Source organism: Rattus norvegicus, chromosome 13, assembly GCF_036323735.1.
Source record: "Rattus norvegicus strain BN/NHsdMcwi chromosome 13, GRCr8, whole genome shotgun sequence".
In the NCBI taxonomy this organism is placed as follows: Eukaryota; Metazoa; Chordata; class Mammalia; order Rodentia; family Muridae; genus Rattus; species Rattus norvegicus.
The window spans coordinates 71,311,039-71,322,951 of record NC_086031.1 but is presented as its reverse complement, the minus strand read 5'-3'; the positions used below and the strand labels follow the sequence as shown (position 1 = coordinate 71,322,951).

General features: G+C 46.3%; 1 protein-coding gene across 13 annotated transcripts in view; it reads right to left on the bottom strand.

The window, feature by feature from the left end:
* Positions 1–3,181: 3,181 nt before the first annotated feature.
* Abl2 (ABL proto-oncogene 2, non-receptor tyrosine kinase) overlaps positions 3,182–11,913 on the bottom strand; it is a 95,869-nt gene continuing 87,137 nt past the window's right edge. For 6 of the 13 annotated variants that reach the window (XM_063272325.1, NM_001395130.1, XM_063272327.1 and 3 more), the window contains 2 exon segments: positions 11,162–11,335; positions 3,182–10,766 (listed from right to left, as the gene is read on the bottom strand). In XM_063272325.1, the coding sequence (XP_063128395.1) occupies positions 9,043–10,766; positions 11,162–11,335 (1,898 nt within the window). In that variant the 3' untranslated portion in view covers positions 3,182–9,042. 13 annotated transcript variants of the gene reach the window in all.

Sequence of the window (11,913 nt, the reverse complement as noted above, 5' to 3'; positions counted from 1 at the left end):
TGGGCTCAGACCCAGGGCTTCCTGCTAGGCAAGGGCTTTGCTGATCCACAGCTCCAAGACCCTGTTCTAAATAGTGACACTGGATTGGACAATGAAAACAAGGATCAGTGAAGGTGCTAACAGTTTTCCCTTTGTTTTTGTAAGGTAAAGGTGACCATTAGCAGCTAAGGAAAAGTGAAGGGGATGGGTGGGAAAGGAGACTCAAATAACCAAATAGAAAAGGAGATATTAATAGTGGTAACACAGAAACAAAAGATTAAAAAACCCATTATGATTAGATGCCAACTAGATTAAAGCATCAGGAAGCAGACCTGAATAGATTTTAAAACAAGTAATTGTTATGATCAGTAAATTTTTAAGTCTCACATCAAGGACCTGATGGCTTCATACCGAAATCTAAAGAGTTAAAAGTCTGAGATGAGCATGGTGACGCACGCCTTTTAGTCCAGAGGAAGCTGGATCTCTCAAGTTCAAGGTCAGCCTGGTCTGCAAAGTGAGTACTAGGACAGCCAGGGCTACATGAAGAAACCCTGTTTCTAAGTAAGTAAATAGTTAAATCTGGGTGTGGTGAAACATTAGTAATCCCAACACCAAGGAGGCTGAGGAAAAGGGCTAAGGACTTTTAAGATTTTATTAGACAAACAAACAGTAAATACCAATTCTGTTGAAACTGCCTCCAAAATTGAAGAAGGAATACTTCCAAACTCATTCCACGAGACGTTACCTTGATAGCAAAACACACTTGGTGGCTTATGGGGATCCAACACCTTCTTCTTGGTCTGTGGGCACTAGGCACGCATATAACAGACACACATGCAGACAAAACACTCATACACCTAAAGTTTTAAAAAGTCATCCTAGGAAAGACAAAAGCAACAGTAAATGTGCTCAGCCTAAAAAGTGGCGATGTCAATGAAGCTGTTGAGAGCACTACACAGCTTTTCCTGATTAAAAAAGACATCAACAAACTTTGTCCACCAGACAGGGCACCAGTGCCAGACCAGAAATGACTCCATCCAAGTCTACCCTGGTGAATCAATGAAATTACTGGGGTTATGTACAGAACTCGGGAGACTTTTAAGTGCTACCTCCGTGAAAAGCCTCTCAGCACAGGTGATCCCTCAGAATGCTACACCGCTGGAGCTCTCTGCCGAAAGTGTCTCCTACAGCTACTCTCAGTGCTTAGGTAGCCTACAGGAAGGGGCTTGTGAATCTTTCCAAGCTGCATGAACTTCTCTCTTCCCTACAGAGGGAAAACATTTAAGGAACTGGAAAAAATGATCTCAGCTGGAACAACCGAGTTTGAATTAAATATGTAAAGGTTAAGATCTGAACCTATGGAATTACTGTAACAAAACAGTGACTCCTTTAGGACAGCAGAAGGTGGAGAAAGTGAAAGAAAGTGAAAGGGGGACAAGGAGAGGCCATTAGTGGGCACCAGTGTCAGAGACTGTTTTGCGTAGTAAGATAGATGTGGCTCAGAAGTAAAGAGTGGTTCCCAGCATGAATGTCCAACAGCTCACATCTACCTGTCACTCCAGCTTCAAGGATCCAACCCCCTTTTCTGGCCACTGAGTGTACCAGCATGCACACATGGGCACACAAACACGTGGAAAATTAGAAGGTTTTTTTTTTTTTTTTTAAAGATGTAAAGCAGCTAGAAGGGTCTGAGGCTGAGTATGGTAGCACACACCTCTAATACCAGCATTCACGAAGGAGAGGTGGGATGATCAGAGTTAGAGGCCAGCATGGTCTACATAGCAAGGATGGATGAGGTCAGTCAGACAACATAGTGAGACTTTTAAAATAAAAAATGATTAGACATGAATATCATGTATATCTGAGGAAGTGGATACGTTTAACATAGTTTTAACATTATGCAGTATTTACAATGATTTAAACATCACACAATGCCTCATAAATATATATAATTTTATATACTTAAAAAATTTAATATATTTTCAACAGGACTGCAATGTATAATATTCCAGTGTACACAGCATTTTAGGAAAACTGAAAAAGAAACGCAAAGGGAGCAAAGAGAATGGAATCGTGTCAGACAGACACCTGCACTCGTGTTCAGTGCAGCACTGTGCACGGTGGAGGAAGACGGAAGCGGCCTGAGGTTTCGTCAGCCGATGATGGGTGTCTAGAGACGCACAGTGGGAAGAGCATCGGAGCATAGGAGACTATGGGATCCAGTCTGAACACAGAAGACATGGCACTCGGAACGAGCCGGCCACACAGAGACTGTATGACCGACCCCACTCACGAGTGCCAAGAGCTGATCTCATGGAGGGAGTAGGAGAGTGTGCTGATGCCTGGGGTTGGGGGACAGAGAAGGGACAACAGTGAAAACACTGGTCGGTGGCCACCGTGACAGTTGCAGGCAGGTTAGGAGAACTCGGTTGTGGGGTTTTACTGCAGTCAATGTTCACCATACTGCACAGAACATTTCAAAAGAGCTAACAGAGAAGATTCTGAATGTTCTCCCCACAGTGACGCCAGGTCGTGGTTATTTGGTTATTGCAATGTGCACATATATAGAAACACCTCACTATTTACTCAGTTGATGAGCACAGACATGTCAAAAACGTACTGGGACCTGGGAATGTGGTTCAGTTAAGAGTGCTTTCTTATTATGTCTGAAGCCCTGGGTTCAACTGCCAGCACTCATATGAACAATGTGGCATACAACAGTAACCCCAGCAGGGGGCGCCTAAGGTGCAGGTCATTCTTTCATTGCATGGCAAGTTTGAGGCCACCTTGGGAAGGATACATGAGACACTATCTCTAAAGCATGAAGAAAAAAGGTAATTTAAATAAGAATGTTCTCTTGGAGGGTCTACATTTATTTAAATTCCTGTCTCAAGACACTTTAAGAACATTTGCACTTGTGTTCAGAATGACTGTTCAGAGAGTTAAGTATCTGTGTGTAGTCCTTCACATTAGACACACACTCATACAGTACCTGATGTCTGCCAGCCCAGGCTCCAGAAAGTACCATCTGTACAGTAGGGTGAGGATTCAGACCACAGCACACACTCCAGAAGAATGTGTCAGAGGAGGCTTAATGATCATCTTCTGGACTTTACTGTTATCTACTATATATGCTGGTAAAGATCTGTTTAGTTTCCCTGTCAATTAAAATCCTGGGAGAAATACTCCAATTCAAACCCACTTTGCCTATAAAATATTTCAACTTTTATTTAAAACAAAACACAACTTGCAAACCTTGTGAGACATGGCAGGAAGCAGTCCCTGCCAGGGGCATCATTTATTTACATCAAGTTTTTAACACTGTTAGCAGTTCACAGTCAGACAACAGAGTGAGAAAATTAAATTAGAAGAACAATTGAAAATATATTACAATAACAATTAAGAACAAATACTTGACAACAGTGGTAGTGTGACCCATGACTGATGTGTTTTAGTAAAATCCCATATGGTCTCACTGGGCACTGTGTCCCCTTAGCAATGCACAGAGTGCCCACTGTGGGCGTCACCCTCTGTGTACTACCTACGCCTGCAGTGTAACCTTTGGTATAAACATTAGAGTTTTAAAGAGTCTGAATTAGCAAGTTTTAGGAAAAAAGTTCTATCAACCACCACAAAATGTTCAAATTTACTTTTATCAAGCAAACACAAAGTTGGGGCAGCTCCACTGATAGTCATTACAGAATCAGATTGCAAAGGAGAGGAAGTGCAGGGTCTACAGGGAAGGAGTATGTGTGTGCAGTGTGCTCACCAGGCACTGCCTCTGCCCTCAGAGAGAGGTGATAAGGAGCTGCAGGGAGCACCTCACCTTCCCTTGGTTTCTGAATCCTCACTTTTCTGAAGGTCATTTCTCAAGGTCTTAGCAAACGCTTCTCTTGGAGTTCAAGAGGCACAGTGGAAGCTGGCCATGGAGACCAAGAACGCACTCATGTGGCCCTGACCACCAGCATTCTCATTCACAACACAGCATGGGTCTTAAGAATACCAAAGATAATGCGGGAACTAATGGTCCTGGAGCACTGCAGCCCCTGCAGTGTGCTGACTCAACAAGAGACATCACTTTCTGTCTGCTAAAAATTAGGAACCTAGGTATATGAAATTTTTATGAAGTTCCACTAGTCCTAAATTGTATGGTTACAAAAAAAGATTTTAAACTGCTTGATTCAGGAGCTCAGAAACAAACCTAAGAAAGCAAGCTCTACCCACAGAACTCTCCGTGTTTCCTTTCACTACCTTGTTAGCATTTGACAATGCCTCCTCCATGTCCTAAAGGGTTAGGGTCCAATCTTTCAAAGCAGTTGAGTAGCTCAGGATCCCACAACAGCCCTATTCTTCTCAAGATGCTATGGTCCAAGGACAAGTGGACACACTTTATCAGATGATGGTAGCTTTGTAGACCCACTCAAGTGTGCCTCTCTTCTATCATCCCTGGCTAACAGGGTTCTGCTACTGTGTTCTTGTTCGTCAGCACCAGGGAAATAAAGAATATTATAATCTAGGAGGGGTAAACAGTCTCAGATTTATAGGTGTACAGGGATCAAAGGAAGTGTGTGGAGGTGGGTGCTGGTCCAGAAGGGCCTCCTCCTCTCAGCCTACCACATAGGATCAAGAAAGGTGAAGCAGGGGGCTGGGGATTTATCTCAGTGGTAGAGCGCTTGCCTAGGAAGCGCAAGGCCCTGGGTTCGGTCCCCAGCTCCGAAAAAAAGAACCAAAAAAAAAAGAAAAAAAAAAAAAAAGTCAACATGAACAGGAATGAGTCTGCTCCTCCCACAGCAAGGACACCAAGAGATGAGCATGTAGTAGATGACTGCCCAAGAGAAAGAGGGCCTTCATCTTCCAATCAAGGGCCTGGAAGAGCTACAGGCTCCCAAGCGAGCAATCCACTCCTCCTTTGCTTCTCATTCTATAGCCGGTTGGTCTAGAACCTGAGATTCTCTCGCCTTAGCCCCTTTACTGCTGGTTCACATGCTACCACTTGACTACTTCTTAAAATCGGCCCTAGTCTCTGAAGCTGTTCAGCTCTCAACTATCAGCAAACCGGCTGTGTCTTCATGTGCTCACGTAGCACGTTCATTCATAAACCTGTAAAAACTACAGAGGTGGGTGGGTGAGTTTCTAGCTGCAGATCCAGGTCAGCTCCTCCTCGACAGACATTGAGAACTCAGCTTCATGGCTGAGTGCGTTTGATCTCTCAAGGTGCTTTCGGACGCACCGCCTCACACGCCTCGGATGGCACTGAACAACAGTTCTTTTTGAACAAAAGAGAAAAAGAGTGTTGGGCTAGGTTATTTTTCAATCGTTTTGTTTTTAAACAACTCACGCTGGTGTTCTTCAACTACAAAGTGCAGATCTCTATGTGCCTGAGGTCTAGAAGAACAGTGCTAAGCTCTCTTCAGAGTGGAGTTTTACTACAGGCTTGTCCAGCTACACTGCAATTACCAAACATCTAAACCCTTCCTGACCAGGGCCTGCCAGACAGAACCTGTGCTTTAGAAGAGTGCAGCACCATGTATACTGATTGTCTAGCTGAGCATCTCACAAGGCAAGCAGGTTGTGGAGAGATGCCAAAATGTCAGGACTCCTGAATTCTAGTCTCAGCTCTGCCATTAACTGCTCCCAGATATATGGACTAGTGACAACTGTCCTCTCCCGTCTCTTCTGTACACAAAGTGTTCGGCCAGCAGTGAGAGAGTGAAACCTGGAGAAGATTTTGGGAAGCACACTAGTCTCTCATCCCACTGGGAATTCCAACAAGACGGGGCTAATTCGTCAGTTTTCCTCCTTTAAAACCTGTAGAGGATTCTGTGTGCTCCTGAGTCAGGTTAATACTAGCAGTCAACATCCACAGCGTGGTCACCGCACCACGCACCTGAGCTAGATCCTATGAACACTGCCTCACGCCAGCGGTAATACTGTACCCCTAGGCTCAAAAACCAGTCTTCATTTACAGCAAATGATTTTACCAGCCAATTGTCAACGAAGGAGGATTTTAAGTACGAACATTTATAAATGAAACCGTAAAATAAGGCCAGAAACTTGGATAGTCTCCAGTCCACTGTGATGACCTTTTACAAAGGTCATCTTGAAAATGACCAAATCAATTTCTTACATGCCAGATCCCAGCTTGGTGTATCATGTTCAATTCAGTCCATCTCACTGCAAAATGCATCTTATACAAAAGGCCAATTTTAGGGTCTCTTCTCTGAACATCATGATGGGAATCACCTGAAAATGTGAAATATAACCATACCCAAAGCTTTAAAAAGAGCTTCCTGTAAAGCATAATTAGGGTATGTTCGACACAAAACACTGCATTTAAAGGTGGGAAACCCAACTGAAACCACAAGACTTGTACAGGGAAGTAACAAGCCACGGCAATGCCAAGATACGCAGAGGTCGAATGGCTTTAGAAATTGCCAGACACTATCAACAAGAGCCCTTTCTCTTCCGTCTGCTTTAGATTCAAACCTTTTAATTTGCTATCCCCCCCCCCCCCCCTTTTCTAAGCTGGTCCCTTGCAGGTAGATTATACAAGACAAACCTAAATAATTCTTCCACAGCAAGTTGCCAGTGCCTGTGTGGCCTGAGGCCTCATTCCCTGAAAAGTACACAGTTCATGCATCATGTGGAGAATGTGCTACGACATGTAATGTTACGCATGACAGTGTTGAGAAAAAGTCAGTTCAACTCATGGATTTAGTGATGACCCGCTATGAGCGAGACAGGGCCTTGACTCAGCACCTCACAATAAGAAAAGCAGACAGCCAAGAGACTCAGTAGTGTTTCTCCAAGCCTGTTTTCAGAACTCTGAAAGGAAAACCAACAGCAAACAAACAAAAACAAGACCCAAACCCAAAACAGCAACCATCCCTTAGCACATCCCACTACAGCAGGGATTTATGTTAAAGCAGCATTAACAATGCCCTCAAGTTTTCACTTCTGCCTCCTCCCCACATGTACAGAGCTAACTGCTAGAACAGATTCAAGTTTATGGGTGCATCCAATAGGAGAAGAGTGGCAAACAAGGCGGGGGAATTCTCTTCAGTGACTACAGGGCATTAGCCTGAAACCTAGCTGTCAGGCTGCAGTTGTGGGAACACACTTAACAATGCAAGGCTGTCTCCTTTATCCCAAGCCTCCTCTTACCCTGAGCTGTCTCTGGAGCAGCAGTGACAGGCATCCAAATTTCCTTTTTCTAATTGAAAACTAAGTTTCTTCCTCGGTCAGGGATGCCAAATGCAACTTGAAATAGTTTTCCCCTTAGGACTCTGTAAGCACAGCAGTTCAGAAGTTTCTCATTTATGATTCAGCGAAGAGAATGAAAAGCGACCCAACATAACAGCATTAAGTACAGAGCTTCCCAGAGAGCCTCTCAGTGGGAGTGGTGTATTAAGTCTGCAAGACACTCTTGAGAATGTGGGCTGTGGCCTTCAATTAATAGACCAGAAGACAGGGCAGCGACTTGACAGCAGATCAATAAGTCAGGAAGAAAACACTGCTTAGTGCTCAAGCCCCATCTTCCTACATTAACATTCCTTTGGAAGAAGAAAAATCACTATATTTTGTATTGGCTCTCTTTGAAGAATGAAAAGGGTGTTCACAAAGTTAAAGAAAATCAGTATCTGGAATTAGACTCAACACCCAAAGCACCAGGAATCCATAACCTGCTACTGCCCTGCTCCATGTTACTTTATTAGCTTCCATAACTGTATTAGGGAGGGAAATGCCCATTTGTGAAGGGCAAAACTGATTCTCAGGTTAAACCCTTAGGTTTATGGGCCTAACTGGTGCTCCCTGAAAATAACCCACTCCTACCATGCACTCTTAACATAGAGATAAAAGGAGAAAATAAATGAAGTATATTCCCAACACAAACTCCAAGTGCAACAAGGGGTTGGGGATGATGTGTGAGCAAAGAGAGAGAATGCTGAGAATCAGTGGAGGCAAGCCCTCAGTGAAGATGGCTTCCCTACGTCCACCCAGACGGGTTTAAGGTATTAAGGAGGGCAAAGGTACAAGCAGCCACATGGAGTGAGCTCCTCAGTCCCAGGTCCCCAGGCCAGCCACAGTTTCAAAAAGGTACTGGATGTGCTTGTATAACTAGAGGATATGTATAGCTGCCTAAGTGGCCATTATGTCAGTGTTCAGGGGCTTAGAAGGTCTCCTATGAGAACCTGTAGTGAGCACTATTTTCAACATGGATGCTGGGTAATGCCCGGTATGTATGCTGCCAGGAATGGAGGAGGACAGACAGCCCAGCAAAGGGCAGAGAACCAAGACCACGCCCTCTGCCCATGGCTTACAGACAGCTGACAATAAGCAGCAGGTGGATACTGGCCCACTAGCAAGTAATATGCCAGAAGAGTGGGAGACGTGACGGCTGATGAGCAGGAGAGTCTGGAGGTGTCCATCTGACTACACTCACCCTTGTTCTGTACTTTCTGCACCAACTCACACACCCACGGTAAACAGGACAGAGCAGACGGATAGGGTCATGTTTCCCAGTTGAGTACTCTGGTAATCTAATTTGCAGTTCTTGCTATAACAGCAATGTCCGTGGAAGCAAGACCAACAGACACTTCTTTAGCCTTGAATAAAACGGCGCCTGCTACATCCCTCACTTGCTCTCTCCTGTTCCCCAGATTTGCAGGGTGAACTGAAACGTGATAACCCCCAGGACCTGCCAGGTCAAGGCCTGTTTCATGATGCAGCACAACTGAGAGCAGCCCAATGGAGGCCACAGGCCATTCCAGAGAGGGAGGGCTGCACTTTTATGATGTATGCATGATGCTCGCTTATTTTCCAGTGCAGTTTCCAACTGTGTCCACACTGCCCTGCCCCACCACATTCACTTTATCTATTTATGTGATTTCCTTTTTGCTGTTCTGAGATGAACCTGTAAACGTGAGAACTCAGGGGTCTGAGGTACTTCACATAAACACACTCAAGTATCAGTCTTTCACTGTTTGAGAACGAGAACACAGGAAAACAAGTCCCTTTCCCTCTCCCCTCAGAATGTGCATTTCCCCACTAGGCTGACAATGGCTACCTCTGCACCACATCACTAATTTCCTGTACACATGACAATAAGTTATTAAGGACAGGGTTTGTCCCAGGCACACCAGCAGCTGTGGAAGACACCTGCAGCTCCTGTAAGCTAAGTTCCAGTTTGCTCACAGCCTCTCGGAAGGCAAATTTGTTGCGAGTGTGGGGGATGCAGTCCACATACCCTGAGCAGTAGTGGAGTAGCTGGTGCCCAGTGTCCACCAGCTGGCTATGGGGCACAGGTTCTGTGATTGCACTGGACAGTAGGCCGGCACACTCCAGCAGGGCCGCTTTGCTGATTTTGTCAGCTGAGATTTTCTCAGCTGCCTGTTTGGTTTTCCTCAGGGCCACCTTAGTACCTGCTGTGCCATTGGCCATTTTGGCTGGCGAGATGGAAGATGTGGGCAAAGGCACTTGAGGTGGAGGCATCACTGGCCTCCCAGGTTTCCCACTACTGGGCACTGGCCCTGGAGCTGCCTTTTTTCCTCCGTCCTGGGTGTCTGGAGTGTGCTGTCCTGCAGGGGGGGCAGTTGGCTCTTCCTCGGGGTCTGAGCATGTGGACGGATGCTGCAGTAGTCTCATCACTGGTGGCGGGGGTGGGGCACACTTTGGTTTTACCCGTCGGGGTCGGTCCTTGTCTCCAGAGGATGTGACCTGATGCTCAGATAAGAGCTTGAATTTGTTCCCCTGAGAGTCTGTGCCAATGAGCTGCACATCAGCTGCAGTGTGTTTCAGAGTGGGTGAGATAAGGACTGGCACTTTGTGGTTGTGAGTGGTTGGGAGGACAGCTACAGCCTTGGCTGGAGAAGACCAGCCTGGCTGCTCTGCGTCCTCTGGGACTCCAGCGACTCCAAGCCGCGTCCCACCATTCCTCTCCTTGCCTTTGGGGGCAGCTGCCACTCCAGCCACCCCTACCCCTGGACAGTCACTCTCAGTGATGGCTGGATCAGGGGCTCTCAGGGCAAGAGCCGTGGCTCCTCTGGGCAATAGTTTGGCTTTTGGTCTCTCCCTGGCTGGAGCAGCACCTTCCTCTGATTTTTTTGGAAGCATGTCATTAGCCCTGTCCACATTCTCTTCTGGTTGAGAAGAGGTGGACACTGTCCTTTCCAGCTGGAGTTTGGACCTCTGGCAGTTCCTGGGAAGGGTCATTGCCATCCTATCCTGCTCGGGGAGCCCTGAGGACATGGAAGATGTAGAGTTTGACCTTGGAAAAGGCTTGGAAGTGTCATCACTGGCTGTCGGTTTACCTGCTCGCAAGCCCAGTGTCTTTTTGATTAAGCGAGGTGTAAAGAAGCCTGTGATACCAGACCACCCACCCGCAGCAGTGCCACTACCCCCACCCCCACCACTGTCATCATCACCACAGAGGTTCCTCTGTGCAAAGCTCCCCCCATAGCACTTGGCTGGCACCAGATTCGACTCTTGCTGGCCGGGAGTGAAAGAGAACCCATCAGCATGCTGCAGAGAAGCAACAGGTGAGAAGTTACCCGTGAGTTCATATTTCTTGTGGGGCTGATTCTCCATTTCTCGAAAAGAGCTGCTGCGCTTAGGGGGCATGGGGGCATTTCTTTTTTTCATGAAGGAGCTGAAGAAGCCTCCCTTCCTGTCCCTGGTGAAGCATGTCTCTTTGGCATCTTCTAAGAGGCTGCTGGGTGACTTATCTCTTTGCTTTCGAGGCAGAGCTGGGGACCCACTGGAGGCCTGGGTGCTTCTAATGAACCCTGCTGAGAAATGGCCAATTAGTAACAGAAAAGCCAGTTAGTGTGACTACCTTAGAAAGTTCCGTCTGCATTTCTTGAATGTCAGATGTTGGCACTACTCAGGAAGTTCACAAATAAGTCACTGACTCAGTGACTAGTGTTCCAGCCGTGATTTGTACATTAGTGCCTCAGTAGTACCTGCTGGTCTCTTCTGTATTTGTCCCTTCTATAGAAGATAGGTGTACACCATCACCCATCTGGGTAGCTACCTAGGAGCCAGGAACTAAACAAACAGATCTGGTAGCAGACTGCATAGGACTGGATAAAACTGCCCACACTGGCAATGCAGACCCAAGGCCAAGTAGCATTGTGGTCCTTTGTTCTTCAAGGGTTACCCTTTCTGCTCTGCCCCCTCCTACCTGGTGCTGAGCTGGAGGCCAGGATCTCGGAGGCATCAAGGCCCCCATCTAGGTTCTCTTTGTTCTCCCCCTGCTTCTTCAGGGTCCTTGTCTTGGAAGGAAGTAGTGGCAGTCGAGGCAGGTATGGAACTACAGATGAGGAGGAGGCAGTTCTCCCAAGCTCCTCAGCTACCTCTGTGAAAAAGACAAAGTCTGGTAAAAAGAAAAGAATTCTAAGACAGAGACCAAGGCATATAATTGAAAAAAGAAAAGCAGAGAGCTGAATACTGAAGTTCGTAAAAGCAGATGGGTGTACAGGCTGCGCTATAGTCCCAGCTGCTCAGAAGGCTGAGGCTGGGGGATCTCTTCAGCACAGAAATAGGAGACCAGCCTTAGCAAAATGTCATCTTGAAAATTACAACAAAATTATACAAAGCATAGAAATGAAATGAGCGTATGAAGTCTTATGTGTGACCTCACCCATGGAGGGAGAGGCTGATGCCGGGCCTCTTCCCCAACAGCTCTTCACCTTACCCTTTAGAAAAGGGTCCCTCGCCAGCCTGGAGCTCAGCTTCAGCAGAGAGCTCCTACTTCCAGCTCCCACACACAGGTATGTGCTGCCACGCCTGGCTTCACACTTGGTGGCTGGGGATCTGAATTCAAACACTTCACTAACTATAATAATAACTATTATTCCTGCAGGTTTACTTTTCATTGCATGTGGCAGGATCCCTTTCTCGTTGCCATGAAATATTCTGATGTGTGAGACTACC